The 22,067-nt window shown below is 40.7% G+C and overlaps 2 protein-coding genes across 3 annotated transcripts in view; both read left to right on the top strand.

The window, feature by feature from the left end:
• ZNF367 (zinc finger protein 367) overlaps positions 1 to 3,706 on the top strand; it is a 31,684-nt gene extending 27,978 nt beyond the window's left edge. Inside the window, exon 5 of the mRNA XM_068553473.1 lies at positions 1,212 to 3,706. Coding sequence (XP_068409574.1) covers positions 1,212 to 1,434 — 223 coding nt within the window. The 3' untranslated portion in view covers positions 1,435 to 3,706. The remainder of the gene's footprint in view (positions 1 to 1,211) is intronic.
• Positions 3,707 to 6,289: 2,583 nt separating this feature from the next.
• The window catches only part of SLC35D2 (solute carrier family 35 member D2), an 85,406-nt gene continuing 69,628 nt past the window's right edge, over positions 6,290 to 22,067 (top strand). For both annotated transcript variants that reach the window (XR_011075198.1, XM_068553398.1), the window contains exon 1: positions 6,290 to 6,491. Coding sequence is in view for 1 of the 2 variants with exons in the window: in XM_068553398.1 (XP_068409499.1) it covers positions 6,340 to 6,491 (152 nt within the window). In the remaining variant the exon portion in view is untranslated. The remainder of the gene's footprint in view (positions 6,492 to 22,067) is intronic.

The following is a 22,067-nucleotide window of genomic DNA, read 5'->3' as shown; positions in this document are numbered from 1 at the left end:
TGCATTTCTCTTTTTATACTTCTGAGTATTTCCAAAACTTTTCTAGTTTGAGTAGTCTGGATTTCCTGAAATCTGGTAATTGTATTTTTTTTTATATGTAAATTTAAAAACAGCTTTATTGAGGTATAATTGGCACACAATAAATTGTACATATTTAAAGTGTATAATCTGATGCCTTTTGACATATGTAGACACCTGTGAAACCATCACCAAAATCAAGATAGTGAACTTAACCCATCACTTTCACAGGCTTCCTCATGTCTCATTGTAATCCATTGTCCCTGCATGTCCCTGCCCTCCTCCACCCCAAAGGACACTGATCTGCTTTCTGTCACTATAGTTAGTTCACATTTTCTAGAGCTTTATACAAATGGAGTCATATAGTATGTACTTGTTCGTCTGGCTTCTTTCAGTCAGCATAATTATTTTGAGAGTCATCATGTTGTTGAGTGTATCATTTCATTCCTTCTTATTGCTGTGCAGTAATCTGTTATATGGATGCACCTCCACTTATTTATTAATTCAGCTCTTGATGGGCCTTTATGTTGTTTTTGGCTATTACAAATAAAGCTGCTATGAACATGAATATACAAGTCTTTGAATGGACATTTTTGTAGGTAATGGTACTGTCATTTAAATATGCCTTTCTTTGGTTATCAAAAAAGGTGGAACATTTGCATTTTCTCTTGTGAATTATCAGTTGGCTACGTAATAGAAAATGATGGTGCTCTTAAATTCTTGAATAAGCTCTATGTGTTACACATATTAATCCATTTGTCCTATTTTGTGGGTTTAAACTTTCTCATAGTTAACTTTGTCAGAAGCCATCATCCCTCTGTGGATAGAATAAATGGGTTTCTAATGATTATTCTACTGTTTCTATATTTTATTCTAGTCCATTTCACATATGATCTTTAAGGCAGCTATAGTTTAATGACAAAAACACGTGACTAGAGAGTTGAGTATAAGACCCAGAACTGCCACTTGTTGATTTTGTTATTCTGAGCAAGTCCTTCAACTTCTTGAACTTGAATTTTTTCCTCTGTTATGGAAAAACATGTGATGTATGCGAAATCACTTTATAACTTTATAAACTGAAACACATAAAATAATACTGTAGTAAAGACCCCCCTTTTTTTTTCTTTAAAGAAAAGTGAACATTTGAGAATGTTATGTATACTGTATAAGTAATACGGATGCATTTCATATAGGTACTGGGAAACACGAGAGCAGCGTACTCCCACCTTGAAAGGAAAGCTGGTTCAGAAGGCAGATCAGGAGCAGCAGGACCCTCTGGAGTACCTTCAGTCTGACGAGGAGGATGATGAGAAGAGCGGTGCCCAGCGGCGGCTGCAGGAGCAGCGGGAGCGCCTGCACGGAGCCCTCGCTCTCATCGAGCTCGCAAACTTGACGGGAGCGCCGCTCCGCCAGTAGCCAGAACACTGACTCTTTCCACTGTACAAAAGTACTGCCCAGCGTACTTAAAAAGTAGATCCTTGGGCATAAGCTAAGCACCTTATTTGCTTATCATAGGCTGCTATTCTGTAGAAATTTATGAAGAATGTCATTGCCCCAGAATATGGGGTGAGAGAGAATTGCACTTTTTTTATATGGTAATGGATTTGTTGTAAAGTTTAAAATATTTTGTAAATATGGGACTTCTAGTACAGGGTAGAAAACTACATATTGTGGGAAGCTAGATTTTGCAAGTTTAATGCATTCATTGGAAGCAGTTCTCACAGGAAGCACTTTCTGAATAAGACACTTGTATGAAAAAAAAAAAAGAATGGTACATGTAGCCAAAGAAGGTTTAAATAGATTATTTATAAGATCATTTTTAACAATGTATATTAGTATGTTTAACAATACTGTAAACACTGAAACAAGCAAGAAAGTATAAGATGTGTGTAAGATATATATTTTTAAATTGCAAAATAGTGTGCCTAATAAGACTAGAGAAATGGAAAACTGACTATTTCGGAAGACTTTCTAACCTACCGACTTTGGAAGAAAATAGGTATTTGAACACCTTGGTAAGATGAACAGTAGTTCAGAATTTTCAAAATTGGAGTAAAATCAGTCTTATTCTATCTTTCTGAGGCTTTACAACTCACTGTGATATTTAGGTTTGAAAGCACTTGTCACCCTTAGCTTATTAACTTGGGAACTTTTGCACATTTCATGTTTCTCATTTGCTGAAATTGAATGATTAATCTTGCAAAGTCTAGGTAACTTGGTAATTGGTATTTTTTAAAAATATTATGGGCCCTGTAATGAGATTTGGCAGTTGGATTTTTTTAATAAAAGGGACATCTACAGGGTTGTTTTGTAGTGAACTGTTTTAGATCCTTTGTTAGCAAACACTAAATTTAAATGTACTGCTTGTTTAGAATTATTAGCAAATGGAAGCCTCCTATTTATATTTTCAGTGCATAAAGCCACCTTCTTGCTTTACTTCAGAATAACATGCCAAGCTATTTTGTGTTCACTAAATTTAGCTATCAGTTAAACACTGCAGAAAATATTAGCGACTCAAATAAGTAGGCTTCTGGAATAGTTTTAACTGCAAGTGTGTTAACTTGTGTGGTGGTTTTAAATCATTTTTTCCAAAATAGATGAAGTTTTTAAACACCACTTTATGTACTGAAGCATGAATAGAAAAATCAAGAGCTGAGTAGTTCACCTCCTTTATGTAGGCATAAGCCTCCATCATTTTAACTTGTTTTAAGCAGAAATTAAATAACATCATAGCATGGTAATTTCATAGATTGCTTAATTGGAGTAAACTTCAGAATAAGAGAGGGAAATATGGGCTCTTCAGCGCCTTTTTTTTCTTTTTTGTATTGAAGTAGTGGCCTACAGATGTAGTTTAAACATTATGTAAAATGTAGGCTTCTTTATCTCAAAATCCCAATGTGTTGCAGTACACAGATAGTTTAAAATATGTAGCCATGGGGAAGGGGAGTTATGTAAATGTCTTGAAATGGAGCAAAAGTATGAAAGATGATAGTAACAAATAATGTGTATGATGAGGACATACTTTAAAAATGTAATTCCTCTGTACAGTAAATTACAAATCTTGAGGGATTGTTTTTTTTTTTTTGTAATAAGAGAATTTATATTTGTAATGGTTTAAGAATTTTGTTTGTAATCTGGTATATAGAATTTTAACTTGGAGCACTTATGAGCAAGTAAGAGAGACTATAGCATCTGAATTTTCTTGGTTTAGGTTTCAACATTTTTCTCTAGAATTTTTCCTCTCAAATATGACTTAAATGAATTATAAAAAGCGTCGTCAGTCTTGGGAAATTTAAAATTTTAAATTTGATGAACTTACCTAAAGAAGGAAGTGCAGTAAGAATTTAAAAAATACAAATACTTGCCAATTCACAGATAATAAAATTTAAGGCCTTCAAAAGTAAGAGTTTTTGTTTGTTTATCCTGTCAGCTTTTGCCAACTATAATAGTTATATTCACAAACCTTTTATTTGTATAATTGGAAGTTTTAAGAAATTATTACAACTGTTTACTATAGAAATATTTAAAATGTTCTTTTTTTGATACAAGCTGTATACTTGGACAAAATACATTGGCATCTAAAATTTGAGGTGTGTTAACACTGCTTTTTGTTTTAAAAATGTGGTTTACATTCAAATTTTTGAAATGTTTTATGCTTCATATGGCTAAGTTGTAGTTTGGCAGAGTTAACAGCATAATAAACATGTTGTAATTTTAAAAGATGCTTTGAATAAAAACTTATTTTAATTTACAGTTTAAAGTACATGTTCATTCTTAAACCCTTTATAATTTGTTTTCTTTTTAAAAATATAATAGCCATAATATAAAAATCTAAAGATGGAAAGAAATGTCACCTATAGCCATACATTCTCCCATCATTATTATTTTGGTGCATTTTATATTTCATTCCAGTCTCATTCCAGGCATCATTTTAGCATAGTTGGAACCATCATGTGAATTCCTTTTTCATACTTTAAAATTATGGCCTTTCAGAATATAGATATTCATTTAACTTCCTCATCTGTTTCATTATTACAGTGTTAAAAATACTGGTGTAGGGGCTTCCCTAGTGGCGCAGTGGTTGAGAATCCGCCTGCCAATGCAGGGGACACGGGTTCGAGCCCTGGGCTGGGAGGATCCCACATGCCGCGGAGCAGCTGGGCCCGTGAGCCACAACTGCTGAGCCTGCGCGTCTGGAGCCTGTGCTCCTCAACAAGAGAGGCCGCGATAGTGAGAGGCCTGCGCACCGCAATGAAGAGTGGCCCCCGCTTGCCGCAACTAGAGAGAGCCCTCGCACAGAAACGAAGACCCAACACAGCCATAAATAAATAAATAAATAAAATTTAAAAAAAAAAATACTGGTGTAAAAAAGTATTAAACTATTGCCAGCTCTATCCCAGGCTTTATATTAGGGTAATCAGCAACTGGGATTTCATTACACTTGTATCCAGGATGTGTTGAATCTGGGGTCAAACCCATAGAATCCACTCAGGGCCTGATTACTTTTCTGAGTCAAGCAAATTTAATTTTTTTATTAGTTATTTTTGGTAGATCTTTAGTTGTTTACTTGCAATGGCAAGGTTCAGCCTGTCCAGGCTTTGTGCAGAAGAATTTCAGAAGCAACTGTTTAGTGTGAGTTGTGGTTTAAACAAAGTAAGGATGAGATTTTGACAGTAACTTAAGTTCCTGGAAGTATGTATATAGAAGCAAATTAAATGCAAATATGATTAAGGCTGTCTTTAAAAGTGACTTTAAAATAGTCCTAGACTTACCTGGTGGTCCAGTGGTTAAGACTCCGAGCTTCCAATGCAGGGGGCTCTGGTTGATCCCTGGTCTGGGAGCTAAGATCCTGCATGCTGTGCAGCATGTGTGTGTGGGGTGGGGTGGGGTCGGGTGGGGTGGGGTGGGGGTGAAGCAGGACTGTTTTGCAGCCAAAACTTATTTGGAGACTCACTGGAAACATAGTTGATCTTTTTGAGGAAATTAACCAAAATGACTTCCATGTTCAGATTTTTGGGTTCAACTTGAATATGAATTTATTTTCTATTTTAAACAGTCTTATGTGTGTTTGTTCCTTTCCTGTTTTGGGTAATGTAGACTCTTCCTTTCTGGCTCTTTTAGTGCTCATTATTTGTCAGAAGTTCTGCTTTAGTTCTTATCAGTACTGAAAATGTTTTTGGTTGTTCAGTGACTCCAATAGAAAACCATTGCATGGCATTGATATAGTTAGGCTCAAATATCTATTTAACTTGAAGTCTTTAGCTTTTCTAAAAAGTTGAAATTTCAGATTTTTAAAATTAATTATTTAGAATGAAAATATGGGACATTTAATTGAAAAAATGCTAGAGCAGGTAGACTCTGGTCAGAGTAGGCAGTTCTGGGAGGCCCTCCTTCAGTTAACATGAACAACAACCTGATGTTTAGACGCACCCATGTAGAAAAGAAATGGGCAGGGGGAGAACCTGCCTTAAAGGACCCAGAGGCAAGAACAGCCTGGAGACTTTGCACCCACTATACCCCTAGCCATTCCACTCCTAGGTATTTCCCGAAGATAAATGAAAATATACGTTCACACAAAAAACTTGTACACGAATGTTCATGGAAGCATTTTTTGGCAATAGCCCTAAACTGGAAACAACCAAACATGCCCACCACCTACCTAGTGAATGGATAAACAAATTGTGGTACTACTCAACAATGAAAAGACTCGAACATGGGTGAGTCACAAAAATAATGAAAGCGAAAAGAGCCTTGAAAGAGTACATGCTCATTTATATGAATTTTCTGAAAAGGCAAATCTAACCTAGGGTAATAGAAATCAGAATGAAATGGGGGGGGGGTCGACCAGTGGGACACAAAGGGCACTTTTTGGGGTGATTGAAATGTTCGGTGTTTTGACTTGGGTGGTTACATGGGTGTATGCATTTGTCAAAACATCGACTGTGGACTCGTAAAATTGCATTTCATTGTATGTAAATTGTAAGTTAAAAATATTGGAAAAAAAGAAAGCAAAACAAACCCTAAGTCTTAACGTTTCTCACCAAGGCAGCCGTTTGGAGGAAGGTAGGGTTTTTAAACTCTCCCAGACCCGTTTCTGTTCTCCTTTTAGACACAGAGAGTGGTGCTTTTGAGGACGAACTCCAGCCGAACCCGCTCCCCCCGCGTCGGCAGCGTGGGGCGCCCGGCAGGGCTCTCGGGCTTGGAGGGTTCCCGCCGTGGCCCTTCCTGTTTCGGCCGCGCCCTCTCCCGCGCCGGCCGGGGGCGGGGACGGAACTGGGGCAGCGCGGGCCGGAGTGCGGCCGAGACTGGCAGCCGTGGGACATGACGGCAGGCCGCCAGGCCGAGGGCTCGGGTACGGACCCCGCCTCCGCGCGGCTGCCCTCCCGGGTGGCCAAGCTACTGTCGGCACTCTTCTACGGGACCTGCTCCTTCCTCCTCGTGCTGGTCAACAAGGCGCTGCTGACCACCTACCGGTGAGGCGGGTGCCAGAGGTCCGGGCGGGGTCCGCGGGGGCCCCCGGCTGCTCCGCGGCGACCTGCCCCGGGACCTTCCCGTTCCGGCGCCGCGTTGTCCGGCGGGAGCTGCCCCGACCCCCGAGGTCCCCGTGTCGGGGAGAGCGGCGGGGCTGCCCCTGCCCTCGGTGCACCTTGGCCGCGCCCTGGTCAACGGGCGGGCGGGAACAGCGAGCGGGGAGCCTCACTGCTGACTCCCGTGCCAATGTGGGCGGCTGTGTGCTTGGCACATGGACCACGTTTTCACAGGGTCGGGACCTTCGGAGTGTTCTGAAAACCAAACCACAACCTAGCAAAGTCATTCAACTCTCAGTGAGTGCGGGCACACCTCACCGCCACTTACTGCTGTAGGACATTCCTCGCAGCTGTGCTTGTAGAGCTACCTCCCAGTGCTTTCACAAGTACCGGTGAGCTGGAACAAGTGATCTGAATGTGTTCTTCAAATGTGACTATTCTTTATACAAATCAAGATGTTCAACCATCAGAAAAGTCCTGAGTGGATAAGTTTATTCGCATTGTTTGATCATTCATTCTCAGATTATCAGCATGTTCATGGAAGAATGGGGAAAACAATTAAAAATTCATATTCTATACTTTTTTGGTTGAATGTGCAGTAAACCAGCAAATTTGTAGTTCCTTGAACCTATTTGTAAAGACTAGAAAATCCTGTTTAATTCTGCTTTCGTTGTATAGGCATTGAAAGAGCTGTGCATTTAGACCCAGCTCCACCACTTAATAGCTGTGCCTCTTGGGCCAGTCTCAGAGTCGGCATTTTTTTCAGATGCAGAAACTGGATAATTACAACTCTGTGAATTACCTCCCAGATCTCTGCGCAAGCTGTCAGAAGTGAGGGCTCCTTGTAAACTATACTGTGCTGCAAGAATGTAAAATCAGAATTTTATAAAGAGCCCAAAGAGACCTTAGAGTATCTTCTTTTTATTTTATACTTGCAAAAGCTGAGACCTACATGAGCTTGGCTGGTTCCACCTCTAACAGATATTTACCAAGCACCTACTATGTGCCAAGCCCATCACTGGCACCAGGGAAGCAGCTGTGAAAAACGCAAAGCTCCTGTTGTGGAGATTCCATATCAGCGGTAGAGACAGAAAATAAACAGGTGGGCTCATGAATAAGCAAGGTGATTTCAGGTATGCTATGAGAGTGCCTGGGGTGGAATGGTTGGGGCTAGAGCATTACACACAGAAGAAAATGTGCTGAAGTGGGCACGAGCTTCGCCTGCTGGAGGAACAGAGAGAATGTCATTCTGGCTAGAATGAGCAAGTGGGAGAAGGTAGGAAAGACAACGTGGAGGTAGGCAGGGAAGGCAGGATCAGTTCCTTCATTCATTCAATAATATTTACTAAGCCCCTGTTATATGCCAGGCACTGTTCTAGGCATTTGCGATACAGAAGTGAACAAAGCAGATCAAAGTTCCATATGTTGTGGAGCATCCATCCATATTCCTGGAGCATACCCGGAGCCTTCTAGTCGATCAGTAAATAAACTGGTAGAATTTATATTAAGTCAGATGCAGCTGTGTGGTCAGGAGAAAAAAATAAGGAAAGGGAGTTAGGGACTGTGGGCATGGGGAAGAGTTTTCAGTCTCAGCGTGATCAGTGAAGACTCATTAAGGAGGTGACAGTTGAGCCAAGGCATGAGTAAGGTGAGGGAGATGGGGGAAGAACATTCCAGCATGGAAGAGTAAGGAGTTTAGGTGGGAATGGTACTAGGTAGGGTCCCAGGGTAATGGATTTCTAGATTGTGTAGGGCCTTTGTGGCCACCGCGGAAGCTCTCAGGGAGCTTCTGGAAGGTGTCAAGCAAAGGAGTAACATGATCTAACTCCCTGTAGCTGCTGTGTTGAGAGCAGATATTGGGGGACCGGGGTGGAGGTAGAGAGACCATGATAAATAGTTTTCATTTTAGTCTAAATGCAATCTGAAGTCCCTTGGAAGGTTTTAGCATGGGTAGTGACACGGCATCATTTGTATGATTAACAAGATTTCTTTGGCTCTTGGGTGGGTGAAAAACTGATGGTATTGGAGCCAGGAATCGATTGTAATATTCTAGATAATTTTTAGTGGTGGCTTGGACTGGGGTGGAGGGTAGCAGTGGATATGGAGGGAAGGGATGGATTTGGGATATTTTCTGGTGTTCCTAGGGCTATTGATATTCTTTACAAGGTCTATTAGTGTGTTGCAGCATGCTTGCTGGCGTCCATGGGGAACAGAAACCCTCCCTCAAAGAAATTAGAATGAATAGATACGTAAACATGGATCATTTAGTATACAATGCAAGCAAATGAAAGAAAAAGAAAACTTAAACACCTACTGTAAAAAACAAGAGAATGCTATTAATAGGCTTTTTGGGAGTGTTGACAGTTATGTCAGTTGAAGTTTGAAGATAAGTCTCTACTTTCTGCTCTTGACTAAGTAGTGTGCTCACTGACCATGGCAGTCAGTGCCTCCAAAAACATGTGTCTTCTTGTTGGAAGCAGGACCAGTAAACACTGGTTAAGTGCTTGGAAGATGAAGGATAGTGTCCGACCAGAAAGAATTTATATGAGACATCTCATGCTCTAGCCTTTTCATCTTTAAAATTTTGAGTTCCATGATGGAAGGAGGAAATTGAGTTTTTGTCTCAGCAAGGCAAAGCCCCTTATAACCTTATAAGTAAATATTTCACATTTCCGTAATGTAATATACAGTTGGAGGGCCCTGTTCAAAAAACATTGTTTATTCTCTCTCTCAAAATGCTTTAGGAGCACGTTTTTGAGGGGAAGAGGGTTGGGGTGATTTGGTTATAACAATAAACCATGGAAATCTGATCCAAACATTAGCTGTTTGAGGACAGAATGTTGTGTTGTAGGATAGAAAGAAGGACCTTTCTGTAGTCACCTAATTTGCAGGATTACGGGAATGTAGCTCAGGGGATGTTTTTTTCTCTTCCAGTTTGAGTAGATTGTGTCTGGTTGGGGTACAAGACTGATGGGTGGTCTTAGTTATTGTTAGTTTTAGGTCGTTGAGATGCTAAATTTACCTGGTTGGACAGAGAGAGCCTTTGAAGGACTTGGACTGTCAGACCCTGTTGGGGTGAGAGGGAGAGGCACGAATCTGTGGCCACTTGGTGACACTAGTGGTTCTTCGGAATCACATTCATGAGGGTTGTGCAGGCAGTCTGGAGTTGTTGTTTTTGTTGCTATTTTAATACTATTCTCTATGACATGCGAAGATTCACTAATGATGCTTAATAAAAAATATAAACTTAGTTGTATTCAGTTCAACAAGTATTTGCTCCATATTTGCTGTGTGTCTACTTTTATGCAATCGAAGGCTTTAGGATCATTTAATACAGTGGTTTCCAAACTTGCTTGGTAATGTGAATCACTTGGAGAGTTTTTTTTTTTTTTAAAGCTATTGAATCCGAGTCTCCAGTGGTGGGTGCTGGAAGTCTATATTAAAGAACAAAAACAACTCCTAATTTTCTCTTACTCTGATGAAAACCGGCTCTCTCCTGAAGATGCTGTTCCGTTTGGCCCCTGGAAAGGAGCTGGATCCTGGTCACACCCCAGGTGTGGCCAGGAGGTGGGGTTGAGTCCTCGTAGCTTCCCACTGCCCCTGCTCTGTGGAGAGTCCAGACTCAGCACTCACTTTCTGTACTCTCTGTAATGGCTCCTGAGCTTCTGTGGCTCATTTAGTGGAGTCCTGGCATTCCTCTCCACCCAGACTCGCATAAGCCTTCAGGACTTTGGGATACACACACTGAACCATCACAGCCCGCCTTGTCCCACATCCCGTGGTCACTCCTAGGGTCGTGTGCTCAGTGTGACCCTGCCATCCACTCCAGTCCCTGTGCAGGATGTCCGCGCTCGGCGCTGCAACCCAGCTCATTTCTGCCACATCGCCCTTCAGGCATCCCTTCCCTCCTAGTCCAGCAGGAGGGCCCCTGCGCTGGAAGCCACAAGACTCCTTTCCAGCTCCCGCCTTGGCTGGTACTTGTCCTGCACAGCCTAACTTCTGCGTCCTTCCTTCAGCACTGAGCAGCTCTGACTGTCCTGGGAGAAAAAACACTTCCGGGCTGGCTGGGTTGACGTTGAATTGATGATCACAAGCCTCAACCGGCTCTAGTACCACCTGCTAGTTTCTTCTGGGGGATTGCTTTCCTTGTCACAGAAATGACTCCTTCCCACTTTCTCTTTTACCCTGAAACCTCCCACACCCCCATCCTCCACTCTCCTCTGCTACTTCATTGAGGAAATTGAAACCGTCAGATGATGTCCCCTTTCTGCTATGACGGACGGAGCATCTTGTTCCTGTGGAAGGTCCAGTTCCCCACTTCTGGATGTCCCCTTCTCCCGGCTCCTTTCATTATTCTCCTCTATTCTGCGTCAGCAACCTCTCTCTACTGGCTTAAAGCATGTTTAGGTTTCTCAAGCAAAAATAACCCTCCCTTGATCCACATGGGTGCTCATTTCTCTGTTCCTTTCAGAGTCAGACTTTTCAAAGAGTTGTGCACACATACTGTCTTTACTTCCTTGCATTCACTCCTAAAATAATTCAGTTAAAAAATTGGGAGTTATTTAAATACAGAAATGTACAAAGAAGACAGTAATAATATTACATATTCCCACTACCTAGAATCAATATTTTGAAATATTTTTTTAAAGAAAAGTCATTCTGTGTGATCATTATAAAGAATTCAAACAAAAGAAAAATATTAGGGTAAAATTTTAAAAATTACTATAATTGACATTAGGCAATAACTTCAGACATCTTTTTAGATGGATGGATTGGAGAAAGATTCATAGATTGAATTACTTTTTATATAAAGTATATATTATAGATGCTACTTATTTACTCATTTCTTTATAAATTGTTTTCTTTAATCCAAAAAGGAGTGGGAAATGGAGGGGGGGGGGGGGCTTTCATTTAATTATTTAATTTTTTGAGGATCACCTAAGTCCCTCCACCACTTTTTATTATGAAAAGTTTCAAGCACACAGAAAAGTGGAAAGCAAAGTACAATGAACACCCATACACATACCACTGAGGTTCAGTAATTAACATTTTGCTATATTTGCATTTTCCCCTGAACCATTGAATATAAGCTGCATACATCATGACACTACACTCAGATATTTCAACATGCCTCTCCTGAAATACGGATATTCTCCTACATAGTATCATTTTTGTTCTTAACAAACTTAACAGTAATTTCCTAAAATAATCGAATATCAAATCTATAATCATTCCAATTATCCCCAAGACGTTTTTATGGTTGTTTTAAACATTTGAATCAAGATCCAATCAAACTCCATGCAACGCATACAGTTATGTCTTTTTAGTTTATTTTAATCTAGAAAAGTCCCCCGTTCCACCTCTTTCCCCTGATACTGACTTTGAAAAGCCTGGGCCGGGTGTGTTGTAAAGTGTCCCATATTATGGGTTGTCTGATTTATTTTTTGAAGTCTCACTTAGCTTACCCTCTGTTTTTTTAACTGAAAGTTAGATCTAAAGGCTTGATTACATTCAGATTAAACATTTTTTGGCAAGACCACTTTATAGCTGACCCTGTAAACTTCAGCTTGCATCATATGAGGGATTGTGCTACCATTAGTCATGCTGGCTGTGTTTGAAGGCTTACTTAAGGTGAGGACTGCCAGTTGCATGTACGTATGAAATGTAGTTTAACTGAACTGAATGGAGAAAAGAGAAACTAGAGTTCAACAAAAAGAATTGCTGACTTTCAAATATATATTTTTTCAATTTCTGATAGTATATATGGCTTCTCTGCTATGAATGATGACATTTGCATACTTCTTCCCATCTTTCCTCCCCTCCATGTCTTCTTTTATAGTGTAGCATCCTGTTGTGTAATTATAATCCCACAGTTGTTTGAATCTGTTCTATATTAAATGGATACAGTAGTCAGCACCCTTTTATCACAGTGTCTCCATTTCAGAGTTCATTATTTTGATTTGACTCCTAATTGGTTGATTCTGTTGTATGGTAGTATTTTTATGGAGAGTTCATGGCTGCTGTATTAATCGTGTTGAATATTCTTAACAGCTTTTTCTGCAACAAGTGTGCTTTTAGATCTGGAGAGTTTACTTATTCTCCCCATGTCAAGGAAAAAAAATTGCCTTTTATCTTTTAATCATTTTCTCTCTTTATTGAGAGAACAGCACAGCAATTAGCCCTCTCTGGTGATATCTATCTTCTATATCTGTTTATGTTTGAGAGTTTGTCTTTTCCCTGCTCATTCACTGTGATTACCTCATCTTGGTAATTCAGTTTAAAGCAGTGGCCATTTAGTTCTGTGTTGCTTCGAAATGGTTCATGTGGCAGTTATGGTTTTTTTTTTTTAATATCTTTATTGGAGTATGATTGCTTTACAATGTTGTGTTAGTTTCTGCTGTATAACAAAGTGAATCAGCTATATGTATACATATATCCCCATATCCCCACCCTCTTGCATCTCCCTCCCACGCTCCCTATCCCACCCATCTAGGTGGGCACAAAGCGCTGAGCTGATCTCCCTGTGCTATGCGGCTGCTTCCCACTAGCTATCTATTTTACATTTCGTGGTATATATATGTCCATGCCACTCTCTCACTTTGTCCTAACTTAACCTTCCCCCTCCCCGTGTCCTCAAGTCCATTCTCTACATCAGCGTCTTTATTCCTGTCCTGCCCCTAGGTGCTTCAGAACCTTTTTTTTTTTTTTTTAAGATTCCATATATATGTGTTAGCACACAGTATTTGTTTTTCTCTTTCTGACTTACTTCACTCTGTGTGACAGACTCTAGGTCCATCCACCTCACTACAAATAACTCAGTTTCGTTCCTTTTTATGGCTGAGTAATATTCCATTGTATATACGAGCCACATCTTCTTTATCCATTCATCTGTTGATGGACACTTAGGTTGCTTCCATGTCCTGGCTATTGTAAATACTGCTGCAATGAACATTGTGGTACATGACTCTTTTTGAATTATGGTTTTCTCAGGGTACAGGCCAAGTAGTGGGATGGCTGGTTTGTATGGTAGTTCTATTTTTAGTTTTTTAAGGAACCTCCATACTGTTCTCCACAGTGGCTGTATGAATTTACATTCCTACCAACAGTGCAAGAGGGCTCCCTTTTCTCCACACCCACTCCAGCATTTATTTGTAGATTTTTTGATGATGGCCATTCTGACCGGTGTGAGGTGATACCTCATTGTAGTTTTGATTTGCATTTCTCTAATGATTAATGATGTTGAGCATTCTTTCATGTGTCTGTTGGCAATCTGTATATCTTCTTTGGAGAAATGTCTATTTAGGTCTTCTGCCCATTTTTGGATTGGGTTGTTTGTTTTTTTGATATTGAGCTGCATGAGTTGCTTGTATGTTTTGGAGATTAATCCTTTGTCAGTTGCTTCATTTGCAAATATTTTACCCCATTCTGAGGGTTTTCTTTTGGGCTTGTTTATGGTTTCCTTTGCTGTGCAAAAGCTTTTAAGTTTCATTAGGTCCCATTTATTTATTTTTGTTTTTACTTCCATTTCTCTAGGAGGTGGGTCAAAAAGGATCTTGCTGTGATTTATGTCATAGAGTGTTCTGCCTATGTTTTCCTCTAAGAGTTTGATAGTGTCTGGCCTTACATTTAGGTCTTTAATCCATTTTGAGTTTATTCTTATGTGTGGTGTTAGGAGTGTTCTAATTTCATTCTTTTACAAGTAGCTGTCCAGTTTTCCCAGCACCACTTATTGAAGAGGCTGCCTTTTCTCCATTGTATATTCTTGCCTCCTTTATCAAAGATAAGGTGACCATATGTGCATGGGTTTATCTCTGGGCTTTCTATCCTGTTCCACTGATCTACATTTCTGTTTTTGTGCCAGTACCATACTGTCTTGATAACTGTAGCTTTGTAGTATAGTCTGAGGTCCAGGAGCCTGATTCCTCCATCTCCATTTTTCTTTCTCAAGATTGCTTTGGCTATTTGGGGTCTTTTGTGTTTCCATATAAATTGTGAAATTTTTTGTTCTAGTTCTGTGAAAAATGCCATTGGTAGTTTGATAGGGATTGCATTGAATCTGTAGATTGCTTTGGGTAGTATAGTCATTTTCAGTGTTGATTCTTCCAATCCAAGAACATGGTATATCTTTCCATCTGTATCATCTTTAATTTCTTTCATCAGTGTCTTATAGTTTTCTGCATACAGGTCTTTTGTCTCCCTAAGTAGGTTTATTCCTGGGTATTTTATTCCTTTTGTTGCAATGGTAAATGGGAGTGTTTCCTTAATTTCTCTTTCAGATGTTTTCATCATTAGTGTATAGGAAGGCAAGAGATTTCTGTGCATTACTTTTGTATCCTGCTACTTTACCAAATTCATTAATTAGCTCTAGTAGTTTTCTGGTAGCATCTTTAGGATTCTCTACGTATAGTATCATGTCATCTGCAGACAGTGACAGCTTTGCTTCCTCTTTTCTGATTTGGATTCCTTTTATTTCTTTTTCTTCTCTGATTGCTGTGGCTGAAACTTCCAAAACTATGTTGAATAATAGTGGTGAGAGTGGGTAATCGTGTCTTGTTCCTGATCTTAGAGGAAGTGGTTTCACTTTTTCACCATTGAGAACGATGTTGGCTGTTGGTTTGTCATATATAGTCTTTATTATGTTGAGGTAAGTTCCCTCTATGCCTACTTTCTGGAGGGTTTTTTATCATAAATCGGTGTTGAATTTTCTCGAAAGCTTTTTCTGCATCTATTGAGATTATCATATGGTTTTTACCTTCAGTTTGTTACTATGGTGTGTATCACATTGATTGATTTGTGTATATTGAAGAATCCTTGCATTCCTGGGTTAAACCCCAATTGATCGTTGTGTATGATCCTTGTAATGTGCTGTTGGATTCTGTTTGCTAGTGTTTTGTTGAGGATTTTTGCATCCATGTTCATCAGTGATATTGGCCTGTAGTTTCCTTTTTTTGTGACATCTTTGTCTGGTTTTGGTATCAGGGTGATGGTGGCCTCATAGAATGAGTTTGGGAGTGTTCCTCCCTCTGCTATATTTTGAAAGATTTTGAGAAGGATAGGTGTTAGCTCTTCGCTAAATGTTTGATAGAATTCGTCTGGGAAGACTTCTGGTCCTGGGCTTTTGTTTGTTGGAAGTTTTTTAATCACAGTTTCAATTTCAGTGCTTGTGATTGGTCTGTTTATATTTTCTATTTCTTCCTGGTTCAGTCTCAGAAGGTTGTGCTTTTCTAAGAATTTGTCCATTTCTTCCAGGTTGTCCATTTTATTGGCTTATAGTTTCTTGTAGTAATCTCTCATGATCTTTTGTATTTCTGCAGTGTCAGTTGTTAGTTCTCCTTTTTCATTTCTAATTCTATTGATTTGAGTCTTCTCTCTTTTTTTCTTGATGAGTCTGGCTAATGGTTTATCAATTTTCTTTATCTTCTCAAAGAACGAGCTTGTAGTTTTATTGATCTTTGCTCTTGTTTCCTTCATTTCTTTTTCATCCATTTCTGATCTGATCTTTACGTTTTCTTTCCTTTTGCTACCTTGGGGTCTTTTTTGTTCTTCTTTCTCTAATTGCTTTAGGTGTAAGATTAGGTTGTTTATTTGAGATGTTTCTTGTCTCTTGAGGTAGGATTGTATTGCTATAAACTTCCCTCTTAGAAGTTCTTTAGCTGCATCCCATTGGTTTTGCGTCACTGTGTTTTCATTGTCATTTGTTTCTAGGTGTTTTTTTTTTTTAAATTATTAGCACCTTTAATTATTTATTTATTTATTTATTTATTTATTTTGGTTGTGTTGGGTCTTCGTTTCTGCGCGAGGGCTTCCTCCAGTTGCGGCGAGCGGGGGCCACTCTTCATCGCGGTGCGCGGGCCTCTCACCATCGCGGCCTCTCTTGCTGCGGAGCACAGGCTCCAGACGCGCAGGCTCAGTAATTGTGGCTCACGGGCCTAGTTGCTCCGCGGCACGTGGGATCCTCCCAGACCAGGGCTCGAACCCGTGTCCCCTGCATTGGCAGGCAGATTCCCATCCACTGCGCCACCAGGGAAGCCCCTCTAGGTGTTTTTTGATTTCCTCTTTGATTTCTTCACTGATGTCTTGGTTATTTAGTAGTGTATTGTTTAGCTACCATGTGTTTGTATTCTTTACAGTTTTTTTTACTGTTATTGATATCTAGTCTCACAGTGTTGTGGTCGGAAAAGATACTTGATACGATTTCAATTTTCCTAAATTTACCAAGGCTTGATTTGTGAGCCAAGATATGATCTATCCTGGAGAATGTTCCATGTGCTCTTGAAAAGAAAGTGTATTCTGTTGTTTTTGGATGGAATATCCTATAAATATCAATTAAGTCCATCGTGTTTAATGTGTCATTTAAAGCTTGTGTTTCCATTTTTATTTTCATTTTGGATGGTCTGTCCATTGGTGAAAGTGGGGTATTAAAGTCCCCTACTATTATTGTGTTATTGTTGATTTCCCCTTTTATGGCTGTTAGCATTTGCCTTATGTATTGAGGTGCTCCTATGTTGGGTGCATAAATATTTACAATTGTTATTTCTTCTCTTGGATTGATCCCTTGATCATTATGTAGTGTCCTTCCTTGTGTCTTGTAACAGTCTTTATTTTAAAGTCTATTTTGTGTGATGTGAGAATTGCTACTCCAGCTTTCTTTTGATTTCCATTTGCATGGAATATCTTTTTCCATCCCCTCACTTTCAGTCTATATGTATCCCTAGGTCAGAAGTGGGTCTGTTGTAGAGAGCATATATACGGATCTTGTTTTTGTTTCCATTCAGCTGGTCTATGTCTTCTGGTTAGAGCATTTAATCCATTTACATTTAAGGTAATTATCAATATGTATGTTCCTATTACCATTTTCTTAATTGTTTTGGGTTTGTTTTTGTAGGTCTTTTCCTTCTCTTGTGTTTCCTGCCTAGAAAAGTTCCTTTAGCATTTGTCGTAAAGCTGGTTTGGTGGTGATGAATTCTCTTAGCTTTTGCTTGTCTGTAAAGATTTTAATTTCTCCTTCGAATCTGAATGAGATCCTTGCTCGATAGAGTAATCTTGGTTGTAGGTTTTTCCCTTTCCTCACTTTAAATATGTCCTTCCAGTCCCTTCTGGCTTGCAGAGTTTCTGCTGAAAGATCAGCTGTTAACCTTATGGGGATTCCCTTGTATATTATTTGTTGCTTTTCCCTTGCTGCTTTTAATATTTTTCTTTGTATTTAATTTTTGATAGTTTGATTAATATGTGTCTTGGCATGTTTCTCCTTGGATTTATCCTGTATGGGACTCTCTGCACTTCCTGGACTTGATTCACTCTTTCCTTTCCCATATTAGGGAAGTTTTCAACTATAATCTCTTCAAAATACTTTCTCAGTCCCTTTCTTTTTCTCTTCTTCTTCTGGGGCCCCTATAATTCAAATGTTGGTGCATTTAATGTTGTCCCCGAGGTCTCTGAGACTGTCCTCAATTCTTTTCATTCTTTTTTCTTTATTCTGCTCTGCAGTAGTTATTTCCACTATTTTATCTTTCAGATCACTTATCCATTCTTCTGCCTCACTTATTCTGCTATTGATTCCTTTTAGAGTATTTTTAATTTCATTTATTGTGTTGTTCATATTGTTTGTTTGCTCTTTAGTTCTTCTAGGTCCTTGTTAAACATTTCTTGTATTTTCTCCATTCTATTTCTAAGATTTTGGATCATCTTTACTATCATCACTCTGAATTCTTTTTCAGGTACACTGCCTATTTCCTCTTCATTTGTTTGGTCTGGTGGATTTTTACTTCAGTCCTTCATATGCTGCGTATTTCTCTGTCTTCTCATTTTGCTTAACTTACTGTGTTTGGGGACTCCTTTTTGCAGGCTGCAGTTTTGTAGTTCCTGTAGTTTTTGGCATCTGCCCCCAGTGGGTAAGGTTGGTTCAGTGGCTTGTTGAGGCTTGCTGGTGGAGGGGACTGGTGCCTGTGTTCTGGTGGATGAGCTGGATCTTGTCTTTCTGGTGGGCAGGACCACGTCCGGTGGTGTGTTTTGGGGTGTCTGTGAACTTAGTATGATCTTAGGCAGCCTCTCTGCCAATGGGTGGGATTGTGTTCATGTCTTGCTAGTTGTTTGGCATGGGGTGTGCAGCACTGGAGCTTGCTAATCGTTGAGTGGAACTGGGTCTTTGTGTTGAGATGGAGGTCTCTGGGAGAGCTCTTGCCCATTGATATTATGTGGGGCCAGGAGATCTCTGGTGGTCCTATGTCCTGAACTCGGCTCTCCCACCTCAGAGGCTCAGGCCTGACACCTGGCTGGAGTACCAAGTGTCAGCCAGATGGCTCAGAAGAAAAGGGAGAAAAAAAAAGCAAGCAAGCAAGAAAAAAATAAATTAAATAAAGTTATTAAAATAAAAAATTATTAAAATTAAAAAGGTAATAAAAAAAGAAAGAGATAGAAAAAAAAAAAAGAAAGAGAGCAACCAAACCAATAAACAAACCCTCCAATTATAACAAGCGCTAAAAACTACATTAAGATAATCATAAAAATTAGAAACTAGTCAGCCACATACAGCAAACCCCAAGTCTACAGTTGCTCCCAAAGTCCACCACCTCAATTTTGGGATGATTCATTGTCTGTTCAGGTATTCCAGAGATGCAGGGTACATCAAGTTGATTACGGAGATTTAATCTGCTGCTCCTGAGGCTGCTGGGAGAGATTTTCCTTTCTCTTCTTTGTTCACTCAGCTCCTGGGGTTCAGCTTTGGATTTGGCCCTGCCTCTGTGTGTAGGTCGCCTGAGGGCGTCTGTTCTTCCCTCAGACAGGAGGGGGTTAAAGGAGCAGCTGATTAGGGGGCTCTGGCTCACTCAGGTTGGGGGGAGGGAGGGATACAGAATGTGGGGTGAGCCTGCAGCGGCAGAGGCTGGCATGATGTTGTAACAGCGTGACGTTGTAACAACGTGACGTTGTAACAGCATGATGTTGTAACCACCCTGGCAGTGGTGGGCTGCACAGGTTCCCGGGAGGGGAGGTGCGGATAGTGACCTGTGCTTGCCACAGGCTTCTTGGTGGCTGCAGTAGCAGTGTTAGCGTTTCATGCCCGTCTCAGGTGTCCACACTGATAGCTGTGGCTCGTGCCTTTCTCTGGAGCTTGTTTAGGTGGTGCTCTGCCCTCTGTGGGTAGACAGGGAAGGAATCCCCTCTCCTCGTGTACCCCGAAACAATGGTCTCTTGCCTCTTAGGCAAGTCCAGACATTTTCCCGGACTCCTTCCTGGCTAGCTGTGACGCACTAGCCCCCTTCAGGTTTTGTTCATGCAGCCAACCCCAGTCCTCTCCCTGGGGTCTGACCTCCGAAGCCTGAGCCTCAGCTCTCAGCCCCCACCCGCCCCTGCAGGTGAGCATACAAGCCTCTCAGGCTGGTGAGTGCTTGTTGGCAATGATCCTCTGTGCAGGAATCTCTCCGCTTTGCTCTCCGCATCCCTGTTGCTGTGCTTTCCTCCATGGCTGCGAAGCTCCCCCCCCACCTCCGTCCCCACCAGTGAAAGGGCTTCCTAGTGTGTGGAAACTTTTCCTCCTTCACAGCTCCCTCCCAGAGGTGCAGGCCCCATCCCTATTCTTTTGTCTCTGTTTTTCTTTTTTCTTTTGCCCTACCCAGGTGCGTGGGGATTTTCTTGCCTTTTGGGAAGTCTGAGGTCTTCTGCCAGCTTTCAGTAGGTGTTCTGTAGGAGTTGTTGCACGTGTAGATGTATTTTTGATGTATTTGTGGGAAGGAAGGTGATCCCCATGTCTTATTCCTCCGCCATCTTGAAGGTCCTCCCCCAGTTATGTTGTTTTGATCCTCAGTTGCCTTCCTTAGATCTGTAGGTTCCCTTTTCATCTCACTTGGTTGCTTTGTTATCTCAATTTTGAGCTCTTGTTTTATTGATATCTTCTTATTAAGGTGTTCCGTAGCTGGAAGCAATTATAAAGGGTGCCTTCTCTCCCTGTGTTATGTTCTCTTCTAGGCTGAGCTCTTTGTCTTCCTTCTGTAAGCCTTTCGTTGTTGTTGTTTTGTTGTTTGTTTATGTTGTGGTTTTATTATCTTGCTTCATGTTGCAGGTTGTATTCCTGGGCAAGGAGACTCTCAGATACAGGGGAAGTATACTGGGCGGAGCTCTTGGGACCCACTCCTGTTGGGGAGTGAGGGAAACAGGATTAGGTAGAGGGAGAAGCTGGGCTGTGCTTTATCACAACAAAGCCTGATCCCAGGGCCTCTGGAGCTGGAATGGCTCTACAGAGTTGTCTTGAATTGGGGTGAAAGCCCCTGGCTTTTATACCCCTGCATAGACACACAGGCTTGGAACACAGGCTGCTCTCAGGGAGTTGGGGTGCTATTGGCAAGGCAGCTTTCTTCAGCTGAGGTTGCTCTTGAGCAACTGGGGAATGAGTGCTTCAGTCCAGAAGAGGGTGTCTGGGTGGCGCATCTGGCATCCATTAGAGTTCATTTTATTCTCACAGTGGTGCTGTCCAGGCAGTCATTCGGTTTTCTTTGATAAGGTAGGTTGGTTCTTTATTCTTTTCTTACCCTATCTGAAATAGGTATGTTTCCCTTTGACATACAGATTGAGGGCTGAGGTGTTGTTGTTGGTGGTGGTGGTGGTGGTTTTTTAGGTGATATTTCCCCTTTTTTAGTGGACTGAGAGAATGACTGGGAGCCAGTGAAGGGCTGGAAAATGAGTGAGCCCGGCGAAGTGATGTGCCGCCTTATTAAGTATGGTATGAGGTAGGGGTTAAGATTCTGATTCCAGTTACCTAGGGCCATTTGTTAAAAGACCGTCCTTTCCCTACTGCTTGCATGGTCATCTTTGTCATGAATCAGGTTTCCATAAACGTGTGTATCTGTCCCCATCTGTGTTCTCTTGCTTTGTCCTGTTAGACTATCATTGTGCAAATACCGCACTCTCTCATTTATTGTAACTTTAAAATGAATCCTGGGGACTTCCCTGGTGGTTCAGTGGTTAGGACTCCATGCTTCCACTGCGGGGCACAGGTTCAGTCCCTGGTCGGGCAACTAGGATCCCTGCATGCAGTGTGGCGCAGCCAAAAAAAAAAGAATCCTGGCATCCAGTAGAGTCATTCCTCCAACTTTGTTTTTCTTCAGGATTATCTTGGATCATGTTTGCTTTTTGCCTTTGCATTCAGTCTTAGGATCAGTTTGTCAGTTTCCACAAAATACCTGCTCGTGTTTTTACAGAGAGATTTGATTTTATAGGTCAGTTTGTGGATAATGGTTCACTGCAATATTGATTCTAATCCATGAAATTTATTTAGGGCTTCTTTAATTTTTAAAATATTGATTTATAGTTTTCTATGTAGTGGTGTTTCTTAGAAATCTTTTATTAGATTTGTACCTGGGTATATTATTTTGAAAAAAGGAAAACCGTATAATGAATCTCCATGTAGCCATCATCCAGTTTCAACAACCTTGCTAAATTTATATCACTCCTCCTCTCAATCCCAACCTCTCCCCCAAAATTATTTTGAAGCAAATTAAAAATATATTGTCATATGCATTTCAATATGAA

The sequence above is a fragment of the Eschrichtius robustus genome, chromosome 10 (genome assembly GCF_028021215.1).
Source record: "Eschrichtius robustus isolate mEscRob2 chromosome 10, mEscRob2.pri, whole genome shotgun sequence".
NCBI lineage: Eukaryota > Metazoa > Chordata > Mammalia > Artiodactyla > Eschrichtiidae > Eschrichtius > Eschrichtius robustus.
This window is presented reverse-complemented; position numbering and strand designations above follow the sequence as displayed.